The 23,155-nt window shown below is 39.4% G+C and overlaps 1 protein-coding gene across 5 annotated transcripts in view; it reads left to right on the top strand.

The window, feature by feature from the left end:
* Window positions 1–23,155, top strand: part of SH3GL3 (SH3 domain containing GRB2 like 3, endophilin A3) — a 185,495-nt gene that overhangs the window by 116,670 nt on the left and 45,670 nt on the right. For 3 of the 5 annotated variants that reach the window (XM_023725804.1, XM_012559960.1, XM_004370682.2), the window contains 4 exons: window positions 3,438–3,506; window positions 12,973–13,045; window positions 16,802–16,945; window positions 21,880–22,013. In XM_023725804.1, coding sequence (XP_023581572.1) covers window positions 3,498–3,506; window positions 12,973–13,045; window positions 16,802–16,945; window positions 21,880–22,013 — 360 coding nt within the window. In that variant the 5' untranslated portion in view covers window positions 3,438–3,497. The remainder of the gene's footprint in view (window positions 1–3,437; window positions 3,507–12,972; window positions 13,046–16,801; window positions 16,946–21,879; window positions 22,014–23,155) is intronic. The other 2 variants (XM_023725808.1, XM_012559967.1) reach the window with 1 other exon arrangement.

A 23,155-nucleotide genomic window follows, 5' to 3' on the forward strand; every position in this document is an offset into this window, starting at 1 on the left:
GTGGATCCAAGTAAAATGAAATCCTTGACAACTTCAATTTTTTCTCTGTTTATCATGATGTAGCTTATTGGTCCAGTTGTGAGAATTTTTGTTTTCTTTATGTTAAAGTGTCATCTATACTGAAGGCTGTAGTCTTTGATCTTCATCAGTGAGTGCTTCAAGTCCTCTTTGCTTTCAGCAAGCAAGGCTGTGTCATCTCCATATCACAGGTTGTTAATGAGTCTTCCTCCTATCTGATGCTGTGTTTTACTTCATTTAGTCCAGAATGAAGTTTGCTCAGCATACAGATTGAGTAAGTATGGTGAAAGGATACAACCTTGATGCACACCTTTCCTGATTTTAAACCACACAGTATCCCCTTGTTCTGTTAGAACAACTGCCTCTTGGTCTATGTACAGGTTCCGCATGAGCACAATGAAGTGTTCTGAAATTTCCCATTCTTAGCAATGCTACCCATAATTTGTTATGATCCACACAGTCAAATGCCTTTGCATAGTCAATAAAACAGAGGTAAACATCTTTCTGGTATTCTCTGTTCTCAGCCAAGATCCATCTGACATCTGCATTGATATCCCTCATTCCACATCCTCTTCTGAATCCAGCTTGAATTTCTGGCAGTTCCCTGGTGATGTACTGCTGCCACCACTTTTCAATGATCTTTGGCAAAATTTTACTTGTGTGTGATATTAATGACATTGTTTGATAATTTCTGCCTTCTATTGGATCACCTTTTTTGATCAGGATTAATTCTTCTGTAGAATCTTTGCTCAAAATAATTGGTAATGGTTAGGAACCACTTCTTGATGGGAGGAGCTGCGAAGTATTGTGGCCAGTTTTGCATTCTACCAAGGCAACAAAATGTGACGTTCTTTTTTGGAGAGAGGCATTGTAAATTTCATTAGACTTTCATAATGTTGTCCTAAAAGAACCAATATTTTAAATGATTCACTACTGAACAAGAAAATGTTTGGAGGGCTTGATTGATGGATACACCTGTCTAGAAGACTGTGTGGTGTGGGGCAATGGGATTCTTGATTATTCCTGTTGAAGGTTATACATTGCATCAAGGCATTAGGATAATCCTCTCTGACTTTGACGGCAACACCAAGCCTGAAAAATAGGAACGAAAGTTGTCTACTGTATTAGTTAGCTTCTGTTGAGTAAAAAACCACCCCAAAGTTTAGTGTTTTAAAACAACAACCATTTATTGGGCTTATGTTTATTTGGCTCAATATTAGGCTGATCTCAGCTGGGCTCTCATGTGTCTGCAGTCAGCACAGGTCAGCTAGGTGGCTCTGATTGTAGGGTTGACTGGGTGTTGGAATGAGGGTTACTGGGCCAGTTGTCTCTCACCGTCTGATAAACTAGCTTGGGCTTGTTCACAGGTGCTAGCAGGGTTTCAAGAGAATGAATGGAAGCACAAAGATTTCTTAAGACCTAGGCTTGTTTCTGTTGGTCAAAACAAGTCACAAGCCCAGCAAATTAACACGAAGGGGATATAGACTCCAACTCTTAATGAGAGAAACTACAAAGTCATATTATAAAGGGAAAGGGTAGAGAACTGTGACCATTCTCAGAATCTACCGTTTTTCTCTCTGGCCACAATTATTCACTTTCCCCCTATGTGCAAAATATGTATATATTTAGGACCCCCGAAATGCCCAACCGTTTATATAGCTCATACTTCTGTGTGTTATTCTAGTCGGCAGGCCTCAGCTGGGAGTATTTCTGATTTTACCTGGGTTCCCTCATGGATCTGGTCATATAGTTGGCTCTGATTCTAGTGGTTGGACGGCCACATCTCTCTCATCATCCAACAGGCTAGTCCAGGCTTGTTCATGTGGTGACATCAGAGTTCCACAGGAGGGATTAGAAGCATGCAAGGCTCAGGTCGGGTATGGAGCCACTTCAGCCACCTTCTAGTGGCCCAAACAATCTCAAGGCCAGTCCATTCTCAAGCGGTGGGGAGGTAGACTTCAACTTTTGAGTGTGAAACTACAAAGGCATCGATACAGGGACGAGGGAGAGTTGTGGCCATTTTTGAAATCTTCCATACCCATTCTCTACAAGTAATTCCTTGTCACATTTCACACTTAGTTAAATACTGTCTTTCTTCACTTATATACCTCTTATTGATGGTAATACAGTGTATGTGCAATATGTGACCCAAATAGTAGCATAAAACCACACTTGGATTTAAGACAATTCACAACCCTTTTACCATTAATTGATGGTACCCACTTTACTACTGATTTTTACATTCATATAAATATTTTAAAGGTATAAACAATTATATTGATGTGCTTTCCTAAAGAAAGTGATTTAATAGATTTTCTTCTTCCAATCCATTCTCCTTGTTCTCTAATCCAGCATACACTGGTGCCAGAGTTGCTTTTCTAAAAGGTTTCTGACTGCATCACATTGCATAAAAATCTTTAGGGACGTCTCAATCATACTCTTTAGCTTGGCATTCAGGAATCTGTGTGATCTGTCTCCTGCCTACCTTTCAGATTTAATTTTCCTTTATTTCCCCTTGAGCACTATTGATTGCATTTAAACCAAATTCCTTGCTGTTTCTTGAGTACATTTGGCCTATACCAGTGGTTCTCAGCCAGAAATGCTTTTGTCCCCCAGGAGACATTTGGTAATGTCCGAAGACATTTTTGGTTGTCACAACTGGGGGTGATGGTGGTGCTACTGACGTTTAATGCGTAGAGGCCAGAGGTGCTGCTAAACATCCTAAAACGCACAGGAGAGACTCTCACAACAAAGATTCATAGTCCAAGTGTTAGTAGGACCGAAGCTGAGAAACCCTGCCCTACACATTTTACCTCTGGGTCTTTGTTTCATCCTGGAAGGTCTTTCCTTCAGAGCTGCCTGTTGAAATGCCCCCTATTTTTAAAAAGCTAGCTCAAATGCCACGTCTTCTAGGAAACAGGTCCTTGGATGATCCCCACCCCTACCCCCACGCTGTGAGCTTTTGGAATCCTTTCTATGCATCACTGAAGTACCTACCACTTAGTATGTTTATAATAATTTCAGTATTTACAGTAACTTAGTACTATTATTTTTATTATTTTCTTTTATTGTTCCTCTCTTGTCTTTTAGTTGAGTGTTTAGTTATTAACTCTTGCTGGACTGTGTGCTTCTAGATGGCAAGGATCCTATCTTATTTTTCTGTGTTACTAGTAGAGCACCTACCACATGCCTTACACACAGTAGGTGCATAATAAATATCTGTTGAGTGAGAAGTGTATGTTTTCCCCTGTTCTTAAATATACTTACTCCTCCCAACAATTATCTTTTCTTAAAGGATTTAGTCCAAAAAAAAAAAAAAAAAATGCAACAAGTAAAATCTTTTTTTAAAAAAATATTTTAAGTAAACAACTGTGATAAGAAATAATTGTACAGTGCAATTGCTTGTTTTATTTTTGCAGCTCTTTAGTGAAAAAATAAGTGGTGTTGAAGGAACAAAACTAGATGATGAATTTCTTGACATGGCAAAGGTAAGAGAATATATATATTTTTTATTTCTTTCTTTAAATTGTGCTTTAGATGAAGGTTTACAGAGCAAATTAGCTTCTCATTAAACAATTAATACACATATTGTTTTGTAACATTGGTTGCCAACCCCATGTCATGTCAACACTATCCCCTTCGCAGCCTTGAGGTCCCCATTACCAATTTTCCTGTTCCCTCCTGCCTTCTAGTCCTTGCCCCTGGGCTGATGTGCCCATTAAGTCTACTTTTGTTTTATGGGAGTGTCTAATCTTTGGCCACACCTCAGGAGTGACTTCAGTACTGAGTTAAAAGGGTGTCTAGGGGCCATACTCTCAGGGTTACTCCAGTCTCTGTCAGACCAGTAAGTCTGGTCTTTTTTTTGTGAGTTAGAATTTTGGTCTACTTTTTTCTCCAGCTCTGTCTGGGACTCTCTATTGTGATCCCTGCCAGAGCAGCCAGTGGTGGTAGCAGGACACCATCTAGTTGTGCTGGACTCAGTCTGGTGGGGGCTGTGGTAGTTGTGGTCCATTAGTCTTTCGAACTAATCTTTCCCTTGTGTCTTTGGTTTTCTTCATTCTCCCTTGCTCCAGATGAGTTGGGACCAGTGGAGTATCTTAGATGGCCACTCACAAGCTTTTAAGACCCCAGACGCTACTCACCAAAGTAGGATGTAGAACATTTTCTTCATAAACTATGTTATGCTGATTGAGCTAGATGTCCCCTGGGACCATGGTCCCCATCCCTCAGCCTAGTAGTTCGATCTCTGAGAGAGTTTGGATGTGTCTATGAAGCTTCCATGACTTTGCCTTGGTCAAGCTGTGCTGACTACCCAGTAGAGGATATTTTAATATGTAAATTTTATTACAAATTAACTTTTGTGGTAAAGTGAGCTATACTCATACAGTAAAGTACATTAAAGTGAGAATCTAGGATGTTTAAACACAAGCATGAATATGGAATTCAAAAGGCAGTTCTTTCACAATTCCAAGCTGAAATAAAACCCTCAAACGTAATTCTACATCCAGTCTAGGCAGGTTCGTGGAGATGGGAAGTGGCTATCTTGGACCCTACTGCCCTCCAGTGGAAAGAAGCTGAAATGCTCAAAAGATGGGCAATTTTAGTTGCTGCAAGGAAAAGGCCATAGTATTTTTTGGTTATGTGTCTCAGAGAACCAAGATATATTTCTGGGACAAGACCTTTCAAAGTTAAAAGATTGACTCATTGTGTGGAATATTCTGAGTCTGTTCCCCATGTGTTGGCAGAAGTGCAAGACAAATAACTTTTATCCTGGTTCTCCTGCTAGAACTAGCAGTGTGAATCAAAGCATTTAGAAAAATATGACGAACTTGATACAGAAATGATTGCAACATCCTCCAAAGAATGTTTCCTGGTCAGCTGTATGGATTAGCTTAGGTGGAGGCAGAACTGGGACCACCAATATTTACCAACTTCCTCAGTTACCTTTCCCTGTGTTTTGGACCCTTTAAACATAGGCTTACTTTAATAATTAGACACTACAGACGAGAGAGGGAGGAGATAAAGCAAAGCATCTGCCCTCAGGTTTAACATTGAGGCCACATTATATAGCAGAGATATCAGCAGATGCTGAGGGAGGAAGTTGAGCTCCAGGCTGTGGCTTGGGGAGTGCTCTCTCCAGGATACACTTGGCCCTGGCCAGCCTGTTCTCCCTGTCTTCTGAATGAGAGCTGTTACATTTCTAGAAATGTTAATGCCTTGCGGGGAAAAGATTACTTTGTTTTTGCTTTTTAAAAAAGCTAATTCTGAAAATTGAAGAACATAAAAACATTTTAACATCATTTACATTCCTGAAATTACTTTTTAAAATCTCTTGATGTCTCAAGATACTATGTTGAATTTATTACTCATAAAATGATTCCATTAAAATGTTAACTTTAAAAGCACATTTCAGGAGTTTTAGTTTCATTTGATGAACTGAGACCCTTCCTGTTTACCTTCTCTTCAAATCCCAGTGGATAACCAGAGAAATATAAAAATAAAATCTATTGATAAAACTGCAGTGAAAATCATGGAAATATATAATTTGTGCATCAGAAGGCTTAAGGACTTTATGGAAGGAGATAAATTAGATGAGATCTGACCCATCTAAAACATGACACAGAAATGACAAAATGATGGAGAAAGACATTCCATGGCAAATATTCACCATACAAAAGTGGAGGAGCAAGTAAAATTTGATGCAAAAAACGACAGAATGGAAAAGGAGATTTCAAAAAAATATATAAAATACGCATTTTATATATTTATATATAAAAATATATTTTATCTATTTATATATCTATTTATATTATTATTTATATATAAAATATATAAAAGGATGCAATCATATAGTCTATTAGACCATTTTAACAGTTATGAATCACTATGCACCACATAATATAGCATCTAAATATGTAAGGTAAAAGCTGTCAGAAATGCATGGAGAATTGACAAAAACCAGAACAGAAGATTTCATATACCTCTCATAAAAGAATAATTAATTTGATAAACACTAGATAAACTCATGGAGGATTTGCATCAATATGATTAATAACTTTGACTATAAATAAGTGTAGACATCTGCATTCCCCAAATAGAGAATGCACATTCTTTTCAAATACTTTCGGAACAATTACCATCACGAATCATGTACTAGGCCACAGGAAAAAAACTCATTAAATTTCCAAAAGTAAAATCATAGAGGTCAGATCCTGTGATCACAGGGAAGGTATAACTTCCAATTCTGGGTGTTTGGAAATTTAAAAGCATGTAAAAATGATTCTTAGTTAAAAAAAAAATGAAAAATAAAGTTACAGCTTATTTAGTCATGAATGACAGAATCTACATATCAAAACTTATGATATATGGTTAATCTTATATACATTTAATAGAAAATAAACATTGGGAGAAATCAAGTCATTCAAGCCAAGAAGCTAGGAAAATGACAGCAAACAAAGTAATGCTAAGCAGAATGGGGAAATCAATACAGATAAAAGGAGAGATTAGTGAAATAGAAAGTGATAACAAAAAGGTAGAATCAATAAATGAACCCAAGAGCTGTTATTTTTGAAAAGCCATAAAATTATAAACCTCTTCCAAGACTGACCAAGAGAAAGGAGAAAAACATTAGTAAATTACATAAGGAAGAGAATATAACTACAAAGTCATATTCTTCTTCTGCTCATCCCCTCTTTCTTCACCTCTTCCTCTTCTTCCTACTCCTCCTTCTTCCAATAAGCAAACATCAGAAACCAGGAGTGCTAGCATCTCTCTAACACAGGGCTGAGGCCTGCTTGCTCTCCTATGAGGGCCAGTAGCACAGGCCTCCAGACACCCCATGGGCAGGGTGCCAACATTAGGAGTAAATTCCAGATTTAATCAACTGGCAAAGATGCAATGCCTTCACACCAGGTAGACTTTACAAAAGTGATTTTCATTTCTCTATGTTCCCTGTTGTTCCTGATTATTTGCTAAGCTATTCCCATGGCATTTTTGTAACCTAAACACACACACACAGGCACACACATGCATGCCCGCACGCACATGCACAAACACACATCACAGTATCCCCTTTTATTCTAGGAGAGAGGTTTTCTTTTTTTTTTATTGTACTTAAGGTGAAGACTTACAGAACAAATAATTTCACATGAAACAGTAGTACACATACTGTTTTATGACATTGGTTAACAACCCCACAACATGTCAACCCTCTCCCTTCTCGACCATTTTTTTTTTTGATGAAAATATACATAGCCAAAGATACACCATTTCAAAAATTTCTACATGCACAGTTCAGTGACATCGACTACGCTCTTTCAATTGTGCTGCTATTCTCACTTTAGATGAAGGCTTACAGAACAAAATAGTTTCTCATTTAATAGTACACATGTTGCCCTATGACAATGGTTAACAACCTCACAACACATCAACACTATCCTTACTCAACCTTGGGTTCCCTATCACCAGCTTTCCTGTCCCCTTCTGCCTTCTGGCCCTTGTCCCTAGACTGCTGTGCCTCATTAGTCCCATTTGGTTTTATGGAGCTGTCCACTCACAGGCTGAACGGTGAACCTCAGAAATGACTTCACCACTGAGCTAAAAGGGTGTCCGGGGGCCATACTCTCGGGGTTTCTCCAGTCTTCTTTAGGCCAGTAAATCTGGTCTTTTTTTGTGAGTTAGAATTTTGTTCTACATCCTTCTCCAGCTCTGTCCAGAACCCTCTGTTGTGATCCTGGTCAAAGCAGTCAGTGGTGGTAGCCGGGCACCATCTAGCTGTACTGGACTCAGTCTGGCGGAGGCCTTGGTAGCTGTGGTCCATTAGTCCTTTGGACTAATCTTTTCCTTGTATCCTGTTCTCTTCATTCTCCCTTGCTCCTGAAGGGAAGAGACCATTGGAGTATCTTAGATGGCTGCTCACAGGCTTTTAAGACCCCAGACGCTACTCACCAAGGTAGAATGTAGAGCATTGTCTTTATAAACTGTGTTATGCCAGTTGAGCTAGATGTTCCCCAAGACCATGGTCCCCACAGCCTCTAGGAGGGAGGTTTTGTTACTGTTTTAAAACTGCATCAGTTATTATTGTTATTGTTATTATTTTTTGGTTTAAAACAACACTTATTTATTACATCACATTTTCCATGGGTCAGAAATCCAAGCACGGTCCTCTGCTCAGAGTCTCACAAGGATGCAGTCAGGGTATTGAGGCTGTATTCTCATCTGGAGCTCAGTGTCCTCGTCAAAGCTCATTCAGATTGTTGTTGGAATCTGTTCCCTTTGGTTGTAAAACCGAGGCACTAAGCTCCTCTCCAGAAGTAGTTCCCAGCATGGCGGCCTGCTTCTTCAAGGCCAGCAGGAGATCGTGTTTCCTGCTTTGAATCACTTCTTTCAGGGAAGACCTGAATTCTCTCTCTTTTTAAAATTAAATATGCTTTATTTTTTAGACTAGTCTTAGGTTTATAGAAAAACTGCACAGATAGTTTCTCCTGTTAACATCTTGCATTCTTGTGGTACATTTGTTACAATTGATGAACTAATAATGATACATTGTGATTGACTAGTGTTCATAGCTCACACTAGGCTTCACACTTTGTGTTGTACCGTCCTATGGGTTTTCAAAAATATATAATGGCATGTGTCCACCATTACAGTACCATACAGAATAGTTTCACGGCCCTAAAAATGCCCTGTGCCCTCCCTATTCACCTCTCCCCCTCCCCCGGCAACCAAGGATCTTTTCACCGTCTCTGTGTTGTTGTTGTTAGGTGCCGTGGAATCAATTCTGACTCATAGTGACCCCATGACAGAGCAGAACTCCCATAGGGTTTCCTAGGCTGTAATCTTTACGTTGACTTTTTGTTGTTGTTGAGAATATGCACAGCAAAACATATACCAATTCAACAGTTTCTACATATACAACTTAGTGATGTTGATTACATTCTTCGAGTTGTGCAACCACTCTCACCCTTCTTTTCTGAGTTGTTCTGCCCTCATTAAAATAAACTCACTGCCCACTAAGGTTCTTGTCTAATCTTTCAAGTTGCTGTTAATTTGATCCCATATAGATAGTTTTAAAAAGAGCATAATGCTCAAAGCAGACCCTTTTTTACTAGTTAAGCGGAACTATTGTTTGGTTTTAAGAAGACTTCAGGGGATGTTTTTGGTTTAAGGTTTAAAGATTATCTCAGGGCAATAGTTTCAGGTGTTCCTCCACCCTCCATGGCTCCATAAAGTTTGAAGTCCATGAGAATTTGAAATTCTGTTCTGCATTTCCCCCGTTTTGATCAAGATTCTTCTATGGAATGCATCAGTTATTTTTCAGCTTTTCATATTGACTGCCCATATTTGCCAACACATTTAGAGGACAGCCTATAAGATTTATAAAAGATTTATTTCCAGTTTTGATGCCTGGGCTGGCCTGGAAGCAGCTCCAATGCATACCTGCCAAGGTCTGTGTGGCACTTGTGAGTCTTTGGGCCATTTATTTCTTGGTGTCCATCAAGCCAGTAACAAACAGTGGCAGCATGTAGAGCCACCATTAGCCAGCATTTCATACATAACAGAGACAATGCCTTTTGAATTAATTTTTATATTGGAAAGGAAAGCTTAACCCATTCCAACTTTTTTTCAAATGGTATTTAAAAAACAACCTGTTGCTGTCAAGTCGATTCCAACCCATAGCAACCCTAGACGGATCTAACTAAGAAAATGTCTCCTCCTCTAACTCCTGTCATTGTCACCCTTCAGAGATGCCTCGTAGCTTCCTGGTGGCTTTTCATACCCAAGGAGGGTTTTATATATGGAAACCCTTCAAGTTACGTTTTAATTTATATTGAATTTGTTAAGCTTATAAATCCAAAACCTTATTTTTCCTCAGCTTTAAGCTGAACCTATGAATCTTATTTGTAAATTCAGTAATTTCTGTATAAGCATGATAATAATCATAAAAATCATTTTTATCATTTAAAAAAACCAAAAAACCCATCGCCATCAAGTCGATTCCAACTCACAGTGACCTGATACGACAGAGTAGAACTGCCCCATAGAATTTCCAAGGAGTGCCTGGTGGATTCGAACTGCCGACCTTATGGTTAGTAGCCGTAGCACTTAACCACTATGCCACCAGGGTTTCCATTTTTATCATTAGGTTTCATTAACTCATAAGTTTAATATATTAAACCCTTAAACATTTAATGCCACTTACATAATTAAGCAAATCTCTTTAGACATTTCAAAATACAATTACGAACGCAGTGCTTCAGTTTCTGTCAAACTTCACCTCAATACCATTGAGACAGACATATAAATTGAAAACACAGTTTTCCTAAGTACTTAAACTTTTTGTAATTCTAATAAAGCATGTATATTTAGGAAATTAAATTCTCTTAAACATTTCAAATATCTTCATAAATAACTGAACATACCAAAAAGAGCTCAAAGTTTCAAAACTTGTTACTAGGCCAAATGCACACACACACACGTACACATACAATTAACACACATGCATCAGTAGTATAAGTTTAATTCATTTCTGTTTTTTATTGTAGTAATATATATACAACAAAATATTTGCCATTTCAACTATTTTTAAGTGTACAATTCAGTGACATTAATTACATTCACCATGTTGTACAATCATCACCACTAATAATTTCCAAATGCTTTTTATCACCCTAAACAGAAACACTGTACCCCTTAAAAAACAGAAACTCCCTATTTCCCCCTCCTATAGGGTTGCTATGAGTTGGAATCAACTTGACGGCAACAGGTTTGGTTTTTGGTTTTTGGACCAGCCCCTGGCAACCACTGATGAACTTTTGTCTATTCTAGATATCTCATATGAGTGGGACCAAGCAATATTTATCATTTAGTGACTAACTTATTTCATTCAGCATAATGGTTTCAGGGTTCATCCGTGTTGTGGCGTGTATCAGCACCTCATTACTCTTTATGGCTAAATAATATTCCATTGCATGGATAGACCACAGTTTGTTTCTCCATTCCTCTGTTGATGGACAAAATCGGGCATGTCTTTATTTCTACACTGACTTTTTAAACCTTCCTGGGGCCCTAAATGTAGGCATTCATCTAAGAGAAACAGTTACCATTTCAGGCTCGATGAGAGTGCTTGGTTGAAAACTCCTGATCCTGACCTGGGCCACGAGACAAAGAAATTCAGATATTTTTATTAAAATTACAAAAATGACATTTTTCTGTATAAACCGCTCGGCAGTTTTCTCTTTTCCTTAGCAATGAATGTCCTGTGGACATCATCCCAATACATACAGATCTACCTATTTTTTTCTCATGACTGAAGAGTATTCTTTATTTGGATGTTTCACAATTTATCCAGTCAGTCTCCTGTTGATTATAATTCAGGCTGTTTTAAATTCTACATAAAATGCTCCAAAGAATGTCTTTTTATACCACTGCAATTTGCTGGTATGAATCTATATGATAAATCCCTAGAAGTATCAGAGTTGGCTCGAAATGTATTCCCCTTTATAGGTGGTTCCACCTCAGTCTCCAAAAGATTGTATCATTTTACATCTCCATTGTATATGAAAGGGCCCGTCCCTCCAACTCTTATAAAACCTAATATCGGGCATAATCAGTGTTTTAAAATTTTTATGTCGGTCTGGTGAGTGGGAATTCTCTTTTTAATTGACAGTTCTTTTGGATATTTTAACAGACGTTTATAGGCAAGTTGGGTTTTTTATCTTTTTTGGATTATCGATTTCTGCCCTTCCCTTCTGTCTTTTTTTAGTTGTCTTTTTCTTTTTTATTTACGGGGGTTCTCAGTGTTAGGAATATTAACTTTTTGTCTTTTACAAATTTTTCCTCCTGTCTGTCACTTTTGTTAAACTTTGTGTATTGTGTCTTTCCCAGTTCAGTTTTTAATTTTTATGGAGTCAGATTTATTGCTCTTTTCCTTTATGACATTTGGGTATGAACTCATACTTGGAGAGCTCCTTTCTGCCCCAGTATTTGACAATATTCTCCCCTATAATTCAGGTACTTTTATAATTTGTTTTTAGGTCCATATTTTTATCCTGTATGTAGTATGAAATATGAATTAACAATTGTCGAAATATTAACGAAAAAGAAAAAATTCAAATTGTGTTGATATTTGAATTAATTTTACATATTAATTTGGCAAGGACTTACATGTTTCCAAAACTCAGTTTTCCTACTCTGGAAAATGGTGTTTCATATAAGTATTGTGTATTTCTTGTAGTATTTATTCCTTGCTATTGCATATATTTTATTGCTCTTATGAACAGGCTCTCTTTTTTCTTTACATTTTCTTACAGGCTTTTAATGGTATATAATAAAGGCATTGACATTTGCATTTTTAACTTTATTGAATATTTTCATATGGATTCTCTGGTTAACAAACAGAAAATCCAGGAGTGGTTTTGCAGTAGGAAAGATTCAGTCTTAACCTGTCAGGGAAACCTTAATGTTAACTTCTTCTGAACACAGCACAAAGGAACATGTTTATTTTATAATGGTAATGGTGATGATTCTTTTGTTGCACATTTACTGAAGTAGTTTCTAATATGGATCATTATTATGGCAACCTCATAGAAGTACGTAAATTCAAGTTCACCCAGCAAGTAAGGAAAGTTTGGCTCAGTAATGCCTAATCTTGGTTCTGAGAGACCTTCAGGTATATCCAATAATCTCGGGGAGCTTAATAACTTTCCCAAGTTCTCTAAATACATATTAATATTCATTTTTGTGTTAAAAAGAAATTACTGTTGTCCAGCATCATTGGGAGGAGATGATGTCACAAAATTTACAGAGAATATTGCCTCACTCAAAAACCTTGAAAGTATTCATTTATATTAAAACCATCATAATAGTTTTTTAAATATTAAATTGATGAAAATTACTGCTCTATTTTTCTTTGTCATTTACTAACATTTTCATGTTTTTTTGTTGTTTTTTAAGAAAATAGATATTACCAATAAAGCTGTTGCAGAAATTCTTTCAAAAGCTACAGAATATCTTCAGCCAAATCCAGGTAACGTTAGAAAATGTCTTGAAATAGTCTATTTTTCATTCTTTCGCTGTCACACACTCTACTAACCTATGTTTACTTGGTGGCACAGTGGTTAAACGCTAGGCTGCTAACCGAAAGTTCAGCAGTATGAACCCACTAGACACTCCACAGGAGAAAGATGTGGCAGTCTGCTTCAGTAAAGATTTATAGCCCTGGAAACCCTGTGCGGCAGCTCTACTCTGTCCTATAGGGCCACCATGAGTCAGAATTGACTCATTGTCAATGGCCTTTTTTTTTGTAACTTGCCACATGATTGACACAATCTAGAACAGTGTCTTCTGTGTCCATCCAAGTAATGAAATTCAGTGTTTTAAAGCTGAGTCTTCAGTGATTCCTAGCTTATAAGAAACAGAGCAGATACCCTGGGGAACCATGGCAGCATCGTTTGGATGGAGTCTTGGTCCTAAAATCAAGACATCACTAAGCAAAGATACTTTTCATGAGATGTTTCAGAAACTCACTAAAACTTTCTGTCAACGTTTTCTTAGCCCTCTGCCATCCTGTTCTGAAGGCATATACCAATTTGAAAGGGCTTTCACTTCATGGCTCAGATGCTGAAAAAATGAGGATGATGAATATGAAAAAACGGCATGAGAAAGTCCAGTGTTGCATAAGCTTCTCATCAGGAGCTCTTTAGTTCCTGTGTCCCCAAGCAGCATCCGTGATGAGGTTTCGCTGGGTTGTAAATTATAAAAACCAATAGAGGGCGCCCCAGGCCTTCAGTTCTGTGGATTTCCAAAGCTGCCTTTACTTTTTAGGAATTTATTATTTACATACGAAAAAAACAGTTGCTCTGGAGTAGACTCATGGTGACCCCACCCTAGCTGCCTATAAACCCCAAAAACCAAACCTGTTGCTGTTGAGTCAATTTTAACTCATAGTGACCCTATAGGACAGAGTAGAACTGCCCCACAATGTTTCCAAGGCTGTAATTTTTACAAAGGGGACTGCCATATCTTTCCACTATGGAGCAGCAATTTTCCCATAGCTCTCTCCCATTTCGTTCTGTATTAATTTCTTCTTAGGTTGAACAGCCTACTCCTTGTGCACCAATTACATCGTGAGTATTCCCACTTCTACACTTTTACTCACACCATTTCTGCCCTTTTAGGGGCATCTTTCCATCTTTTTTCTGTATCGTGCTATCTTCTCCTTTCCCTACTCCACTCCAAACTGCATTTTCACAATTACATCACGTGCATTCTGTCTTTCCAATAACTAGACTGAGCTCCTTGAGAGTAGGTTTCTCTGCATTCCCGGTAACTGGGGATGAGTAAAAACTTGTAAAAATAAGTAAATATACTTCATACTTACTTTGAAGTCCCTGGGTAACGTAAAATTAACACTCTAGGCTGCTAACCAAAAGGTTGGAAGTTCGAATCCACCCAGAGGGGCCTCTGAATAAAGGCCTGGCAAGCTACTTCTGAAAGATCAGCTTTTGAAAACCCTACAGAGCAGTTCTACTCTGACACATATGGGGTTGCCATGAGTTGGACTTGACAGCAATTGGTATATTTAGCCCTGGTGGTGCAATGGTTAAGTACCTGGCTGCTAACTGAAAGGTTGGCTGTTCAAACCCACCCAGTGGCTCTGTGGGAGAAAAGATGCGGTGATCTGCTCCCATAAAGATTACAGCCTAGGATACCCTACGGGGCAGTTCTGCTCTGTCCTATAGAGTTACTATAAGTCAGAGTCGACTCAACAGCAATTGGTATATTTAGCCCTGGTGGCGCAGTGGTTAAGCACTCAGCTGCTAACTGAAAGGTCAGCAGTTTTAACCCACGAGCCACTCCATGGGAGAAAGCTGTGGCAGTCTACTTCTGTAAAGATTTATAGCCTTGGAAACCTTATGGGGCAGTTCTACTCTGTCCTATAGGGTTGCTTTAAGTTGGAATCGACTCGATGGCCTACAACAATAAAATAAACACTTACATTGCCTAAATTAGAGAAAAGAAGGTGTCTTAGTCATTCTCTCACAGTTTAGGAGGCTAGGAGTGCAAATTCAGGGCGCCAGCTCCAGGGGAAGGCTTTCTGCCTTTATCAGTTCTGGGGGAAGGTCCTTGTCATCAATCTTCCCCTGTCTAGAAGCTTCTCAGTGCAGGGACCCTGAGTGCAACGGACGTGCTCTGCTCCTGGCTCTTCTTGCTTGTTGGTAATGAGGTCCCTCTCCTCTCTGCTGACTTTTCTCTTTTATATCTCAAAAGAGATTGACTCAAGATACAATCTAATCCTGTAGATTGAGTCCTGCCTCATTAACATAACTGCCTCTAATCCTGCCTCATTAACATCATAGAGGTTAGGATTTACGACGTATAGGATAATCACATCAGATCACAAAATGGTGGACAACCACACAATACTGGGAATCATGGCCTAGCCAAGTTGACACACATTTTTGAGGGGACACAATTCAATCCATAATAGAAAGCAAGAAGCAGTGACTGCCCATCACTTCGTTATGGACTAGGAACACAAGCTGGTGGATCCAACTATGGGTGAATCTACCTCCTCCTATTGGTTCTGCTTCCTAAATGTGTGAAGCCGACTTTGGTCACAATGTTGAATTCTTGGGGGCAGAAGGGGAGTGTTAATGACCAGTTGATGGTTTGAGGCATACCTGTCAGCAATACTTTTATTATTATTATTTTATTGTGGTATAATATATGTAACAAAAAAAGTCCATTTTAACCATATTTAAGTGTACCATTTTGGGACATTAATTACAATCATCACCATTATTGAGTTCCACAAGTTTTTCATTACCCCAAACAGAAACTGAGAAACTGTACCCATTAAACATTAACTCCCTGTTCCTCTCCCCTCAGCCCCTGGTAACCACCAATAAATTTTTGTTTCTATTCATTTGCCTATTGTAGATATTTCATAAAAGTGGGATCACATGGTATTTGTCCTTTTGTGTCTGACTTATTTCACTCAGCATAATGTTTTCAAGGTTCATCCATGTTGTAGCATGCATGGATCAGAATCTCATTTCTCTTTATGACTGAATAATATTCAATTGTATGGGTAGACCACATTTTGCTTATCCATCCATCTGTTCATGGACACTTGGGTTGTTTCCACCTTTTGGCTATTGTGAATAATGCTGCAATGAACATTGGTGTACATGGATGTTTGAGTCTGTGTTAACCTATTGCTGTGAAGCAATAGTGACCCTATAGGACAGGGTAGAACTGCCCCATAGAGTTTCCAAGGCTGAAATCTTTATGGAAGCAGACTGCCACATCTTTCTCCCTCAGAGCAGCTGGTGGGTTCGAACCACCAACTTTTAAGTTAGCAGCCAAGCGCTTTAACCACTGTGACACCAGGGCTCCCACAGCAATACTATTCTTAGTTGACAATTGGTCCCTGGGAAAAACTGTCTTCACAGGTGTCTGTGTCTGGCTTAATGTATTAGTAACTTCAAGCATTCCTCAGTGTCTCACTCTGGGTGATGCTTGTTAACAGCCCCAGTTATTGTTATTTGGAGTCAACGTGTGCTACAATTACTATTTTCCATTATGACTGTGCAATCAATTTAGCACCAACCTTGTTAAAAAAAATCCAGAAAATAAGAGAAAATGAAATAGGACACACGGTCTTTCCATGCCTCAGAACATTTAGTCCAAGGTGACCTCGATTTCTGCAGTTGCGTTGGTTAAATGCTGTCACTCTGCCTTGTAACTTGAAGGAATTACAAATGACAATGTTTTTAAGCATACAGAGCTAAGCTGGGAATGCTCAACACTGTGTCGAAGATCCGAGGGCAGGTGAAAACCACTGGGTACCCACAGACGGAAGGCTTGCTGGGCGACTGTATGCTGAAATATGGGAAGGAGCTCGGGGAACAGTCCGCATTTGGTGAGCACTCACACGTCACCTGAGAATACTTCCCTCATTGGTTTTAGGTTATGCACAAAACCACCATTTTGACAAGCTTTATTATTTTTCATATTACCAAAGCAATGCATGCATGTTCATTGCAGAAAACTTAGAAAACAGACAAGTGGAATAATTGGAAATGTTAACATCACTCCTAATTCCATAATCCAGTGATGTTGTTAGCTGCTGTCGAGTGGGCCCTGACTCATGGCATCCCCACGCGCAACAGGACTATTGCACGCACCATTCCTGGGTGGCACACACTGTCCCTCGCTCGACTACTAGCCAAAAGGTTGGTGGTTCAAACCCACCCAGAGGTGCCTCGTAAGACAGACCTGGCCACCTGCCTCAGAAAGATCACAGCCTTGAAAACTCTAGGGAGCAGTTCTACTCTGCACGCGTGGGGTCGCCATGAGTCAGCAGCGACTCAACAGCAACTAACCACAACAACAGTATACATATTCTTTTGTAACCTGTTTTTTTCCACAATATGTCATGCTCCATATCATAAAGTAATCTTCTAAAATACTATTTTTAAAGGCTGCAAAATATTTGATGTTTGCTCAACCAGGCCCACTTACCAAATATCTAGATATTTTTTCTTTATGTAAAAAAATGTTACGTAGCATTCCTGCTGACCCTTATCATAAGTAAGTCTTTGGGGATGGCTAAGATGATGTTCTTAGATGACATTCTGAGAAGTGAACTTGCTGGGTCAAGAGTATGCCTGTTTTTCAAATTTTTAAAACATATTCCCAAATGCACCTCTAGAAGGGTTGTACCAATTTGACATTCTTTCCAGGACTGGGAGTATGAGAGTATGTTTCCCTACACAGTTACTAACCCTGGGAGTTGTCTTTTTAGTTTACATTTAAATCACTGATAATTTGATATGTAATATATAAAAATGATCTCTCAGTGCTATTTTAACTTCTGTCTCTCTCTCTCTCTCTCTCTCTCTTTTTGGTACTGTGTATGATGTTGCATTTTTTTCATGTTTGTTGTCATTTTTGTGAATTGTACTTTTGTGTCTTTCTCATTTTTTCCTTACTGATTTATGAACTCTTTAAATGGTGAGGATATTTGCTTTTTGTCTGTCTTATATGTAGAGAATGTTTTGTCACAGGTAGGCATTTACCTTCAGACCTCCTATATGGCATTTTAAAGGAGAAAGATTTTTGCTTGTAATATAGTGGAGCTCATCATTTTCCTTTATGGTTTCTGGCTTTGACATGATGTTGAGAAAGACTTTTGCCATCCCACCTTACGCCCCCACCTGCACAAATTATATAAAAGTTAACTTATACATTTTTTGAATAAATTATGTTTCCTTTTCTTTCCTTTAAATTTTCAGGCTCCTGAATTTATTGGACGTACACTGTACAATAGGATTGAATTTTGTTCTATAACAAATAATTAGCCAGTTGTCCTTTATTATAAAGTCCAACCTTTCCTCCCTGATTTGAAGTCACCCTTTTATTATATACTAAATTTTTATATGTTAAGATTGTTTCTGATCTTTTTCTGCTGTTTTCTTGATATGTATATCTGTTTGCTCCAGTTTATATTGTTTTAAGCATTGTAGTTTTAAAATATATTCTATTTTGCTAAAATCTCCCTACTTATTTTATTGCAAAAATTTCATGGATATACTTGTCTCTTTTTCCAGATAAAACTTAGTCATTTTAAGTTCCCCTATTAAAAAAAAACCCACTAAGTTTTGATTGGTATTGCTTTAAATTTATAAATTAAATTGGGGAGAATTGACTTCAATGTATTAAGGGTTCCTGGAGAATTTGACCTGTTTGCTAGTTATGTGGTGGTAATAAGACAGGGAGGTAACTGTTTTTTTTTTTAACAAGACAGGATATGGAAATTGAGAATTCAAATATTTGGCCACTGTAATTAATCTAGGAAATTAGAAAACAATCTTTTGAAAAGTTTTTTTAAATCTCAAATATTAAAACATTAGTAAGTGATAGAGGATAACAGTGTTCTTCAGATCAGTATAACGTGGATTTTATTTTATTCCATGGGTGAATGGGTAGTTGGTGGCCTGTTTCTTACCCTGAAGGCAAATCTGTTGAGGGAACAAGGTAAAACTGCCAGGCAGGCCGTGGAATCGAAGGACATTCCTGCCACATACCTGGCCACAATGACCGGGCAGGGGCTTTGATGGCCAGACAATAACTTCTCAGGAGCCCCGCAACTTACAGGAACGTGGGTTAAGGACGAGAGCTGATGTCAGGAGGGCAGAAAAGGACCAATGTTTGCTGTTCCAAGGAAGAGGCTCTGCTGTTGGATGTTTCTGCTCCGGGCCATATCAGGGAGCCTTCCTAAAGTGAACCCCAGTGGGCAGAGGTTGAGCCCCATGCCCTTGTGGAATTTGACAGTGCACAGCCACCAGTGGAGGTTGTGTGTTGTTATGATGCTGAACAGGTTTCAGTGGAGCTTCCAGACTAAGATGGACTAGGAAGAAAGACCTGGCAATCTACTTCTGAAAATCAGCTAGTGAAAACCCTATGGATCACAACAGTCGGATCCGCAACTGATCATGGGGATGCACAGGACCCAGCAGAGTTTTGTTCTGTTGTGCATGGGGTCACCATGAGTTGGGGGCAGCTCGTTGGCAGCTAACAACAACAACATTTTGGGGCAAGGGGAGTGAATGGAGACGACAACCAGTGTTCAAAATGTAATGTTTGGAGTTTTCAGAGAAACACATTTGAAAATGTTTCTGTCAAAGGTAAACTGACAGTCTGAGGTGTGGGCACTGTCGGCAGAGTGAGAAGTAGGGACAGGTGCAGTATCCCCGTTTCTGACAAGCTGGGCAGGAAGGAGTCCCCAGGCTAGGAAAGACATAAACTCTCCATCGAGGAAAATTTAGAACTAGGCTCTGGAGACTTGAGTTAAGGAAATTTAGTCTCCCAGAAAGAATGAAGCTACCAGTGGGTCAAAATGGAGTCCCAGAGAGCTTTAGTTGAGAGTGACAGTTTCATTTATGTTTTGCAAGGTCCTATAGCACACTGTTTAGTTTCTTTCTTATAAACAAAACAAAACAAAACAAAGAAAACACATGAGGTGAAGCAGGTACTGGGAAAAAAAGTGAGGGGAAGCAGATGTTGTTATCCCTGTTTTACAGGTGAATAAACCCTGTGTGCCTTCACTGGTAGGTGAAATAATTTGAAGGTCAGACTTGGGCTGGGCCTTAAAGTCTTTAATCTGGGAGGTGAAACACTTCAAGTTCCATCTACCTTTTTACAAGATTAGTTTGTGTCTTACTCATCTAGTGCTGGTACAACAGAAATACCACAAGTGGATGGCTTTAACAAAGAGAAGTTTATTCTCTCACAGTTCAGTAGGCTACAAGTCAAATTCAGGGCGTCAGCTCCAGAAGAAGGCTTTGCAGGAAGGTCCATGTCGTCAGTCTTCCCTTGGTCTGGGAGCTTCTCTGCACAGGAACCTCAGGTCCAAAGGACGCGCTGTGCTCCCAGAACTGCTTTCTTGGTGGTTTGAGGTTCCCATGTGTCTCTGCTCGCTTCTCTCTTTTATATCTCAAAAGAGACTGGCTTAAGACACTGTCCAATCTTGTATACCTCATCAGTATAACTACTGCTAATCGATTTTATTACATCATAGTGATTGAATTTACAACACTAAGGAAATCACATCAGATTACACAGCCATACAATACTGGGAATCATGACCTAGCCAAGTTGATACACACTTTTTTGGGGGACACGATTCGGTCCATGACAGTTTGAAAACCCAGAATAAAAGAAAACTAGTTTAGTCTAGTGCAGCGTTTCCCAAGGCTGTCTTCTAGAGAAATACGCTATTTTCATCATGCACGGCAACCAGAACTCCTACTTGCAAATTACTACAGATCAGCTGTGGCTGAGATAAACCAAAAAACCAAGCCAGTTGCCTTCAATGATTCTGACTCATGGTGATTCCATGTGTGTCAGAGTAGAACTGTGCTCTGTAGGGTTTTCAATGGCTATGATCTTTCCAGGCCGCCTCTGGGTGGACTGGAGCTGCCGACCTTTTGAGTAGTACCGGGGGTAATTCCTGGCCAGTGCACCTCGACTGCAGCCCTCACCTGTCTGTCAGTAGAGGCTGGTCAGGTGTTGCTATGATGCTAAACAGGTTTTAGGGGAGCCTCCGGATTAAGACAAACTAGGAAGAAAGGTATGGCAGTCTATTTCTGAAAAATCAGCCAGTGAAAACCCCACGGATCACAATGGTCCCATCCCTTTGTGCATGGGGTTGTCATAAGTTGGGGACCAACTCAACAGCAGCTAACAAAAATCTGGCAAAAGCTGCCCGTTGCTGCCCAAGAAGGCTGGCCTGGGCCTCATTGCAAGAACAGACCCTGTCTATCCTGCTGAAAGAATATTCTGTGTGACATCCTCAGGCTTTCTTTGACATCAGGGAAGGTGGGAAGCCTTAGAACAAGTCTAAAGGATACAAGGAGCTGCCTCAAGAAGATCTGACAGCTAGAAACTGAAAAGAGGTTTCGTTTGCTTATTTCTGTTGTCATCCTTATTAGTTAATACTTACCCCCTGATGAATGAATCCTTTTTTTGTTTAAGAAGAAGGATTTTATTCTTGAGCTTCTAAGGAACCTTTGGTACCAGGAGTTCACAAGAGCACCAGTTTTTTTTTTTTTTTTTTTTTAAGTAGCTTTATCCCCATCTAGTGGCCAAAAATGGTAAGTGTCTCGGTCTGTCAGCCTCAGAATGTCTTGTTTTACACAGTGGTGAAAGTGCAGAAGGTCCTCGAGAGCAAAAATGTAGAAAACAGGGAGACTTTTCTCCTGTACAAACTTTGGAGAAAGAATTAACTAAATGTCACTGCTTTGCTAGCATGCTCTCTTAAAGCACCTTTTTTGTTTTGATTTTCTGTTCCAGGCAGTGCACTGATAGAAGTTGGTGAAGCCATGAAGCTGATGGCTGAGGTGAAAGATTCCCTTGACATTAATGTAAAGCAGACGTTTATTGATCCGCTTCAGTTATTACAAGACAAAGATTTAAAAGAGATTGGGGTAAGTCTTCCAGGCTATAAATATAGCTCTTGCTACATAAGATGTTTATATTTAAAACCATTAAAAGCATTTCTGTAGGGACTTGGTGGTGAAAAAATAACTCAGCTGTATTTATCTGGGCTCAATGGGGGAACATGGGGGCGTAGCGATGGGTGCAATGTGAGACACGTCCCTTCTAGCTTTAAAGTTCTGTATCTTATTGAAGGAAGCAAGGAGCCCTAGTGTCGCAGCAGTTAAGTGCTTGGCTGCTAACTGAAAAGTTGACCAATCAAACTCACCCACCTAGCAGCTACACGGGAGAAAGACCTGGTGATCTGCTTCCATAAAGAGTACAGCTAAGAAAACCCTGTGGAGCGCAGTTCTGCTGTGACTGTGGGGTCGCCATGAGTCAGGGTCCACTGAACAACAACTGGAACTTGTTCCTTCTCCCTGCAGCCTTATTGCTCACCCTCCCCCTACGTGAATTCTGTCCAGGTTCCCTGAACGCGTCGCCATTCCCTGGAAACATTCTGCTTTTTGCTTCTCTATATTGTTGTCCCTCTGCGTTTGCCCCTTCTCCTGGCTAAGTCAGCCCGCTTCTCAGATCTCAGCCCAGAGGTTCTTCTCCCTGGGGAGCTCTCTGATCTCTCCCCACACTTAACTGGGTGCTCCTTCTGTGAGCCCTGGGAGCACCCTGTGCCACGAGCTTCGCTGTTCTTATCAGACTGTAAGTTCCTTGGGGCAAGGAACCATGCTTTGTTCACTGTTGTAGCCACAATGTGTGGCACATGGCTTGTGCTCACACATTGCTATTGAATGAATGATTCTAGAGCAGAAGTGACATTTTGGGTTGGGGGATGCCAAAACATCTTTCCAAAATGCAGGGCCTTAAGAACAAACATCTTCTTTGGTGAAATATATAACATGTCCTTTCTTTCTGTTCTGTCGTCCTTGAGGAAGGCCACACAAAAGGGTGATGTTGGTCTTCCATTAGGCTTGAATGGGGAGGGTAGATAGCCAGGGACATGTGTGTGCATTCTGAGCAGCAAGTCAGAGAAATGTGCAAAATACACTTATTTTTAAATGCTGCAGCTCCCTATGCAGCAGAATAATTTTCTAAATGGAATCTCTTGGTATTCAGCTTGTTTTATATATATATATAT

Source organism: Trichechus manatus, unplaced genomic scaffold (genome assembly GCF_000243295.1).
Source record: "Trichechus manatus latirostris isolate Lorelei unplaced genomic scaffold, TriManLat1.0 scaffold00009, whole genome shotgun sequence".
In the NCBI taxonomy this organism is placed as follows: domain Eukaryota; kingdom Metazoa; phylum Chordata; class Mammalia; order Sirenia; family Trichechidae; genus Trichechus; species Trichechus manatus.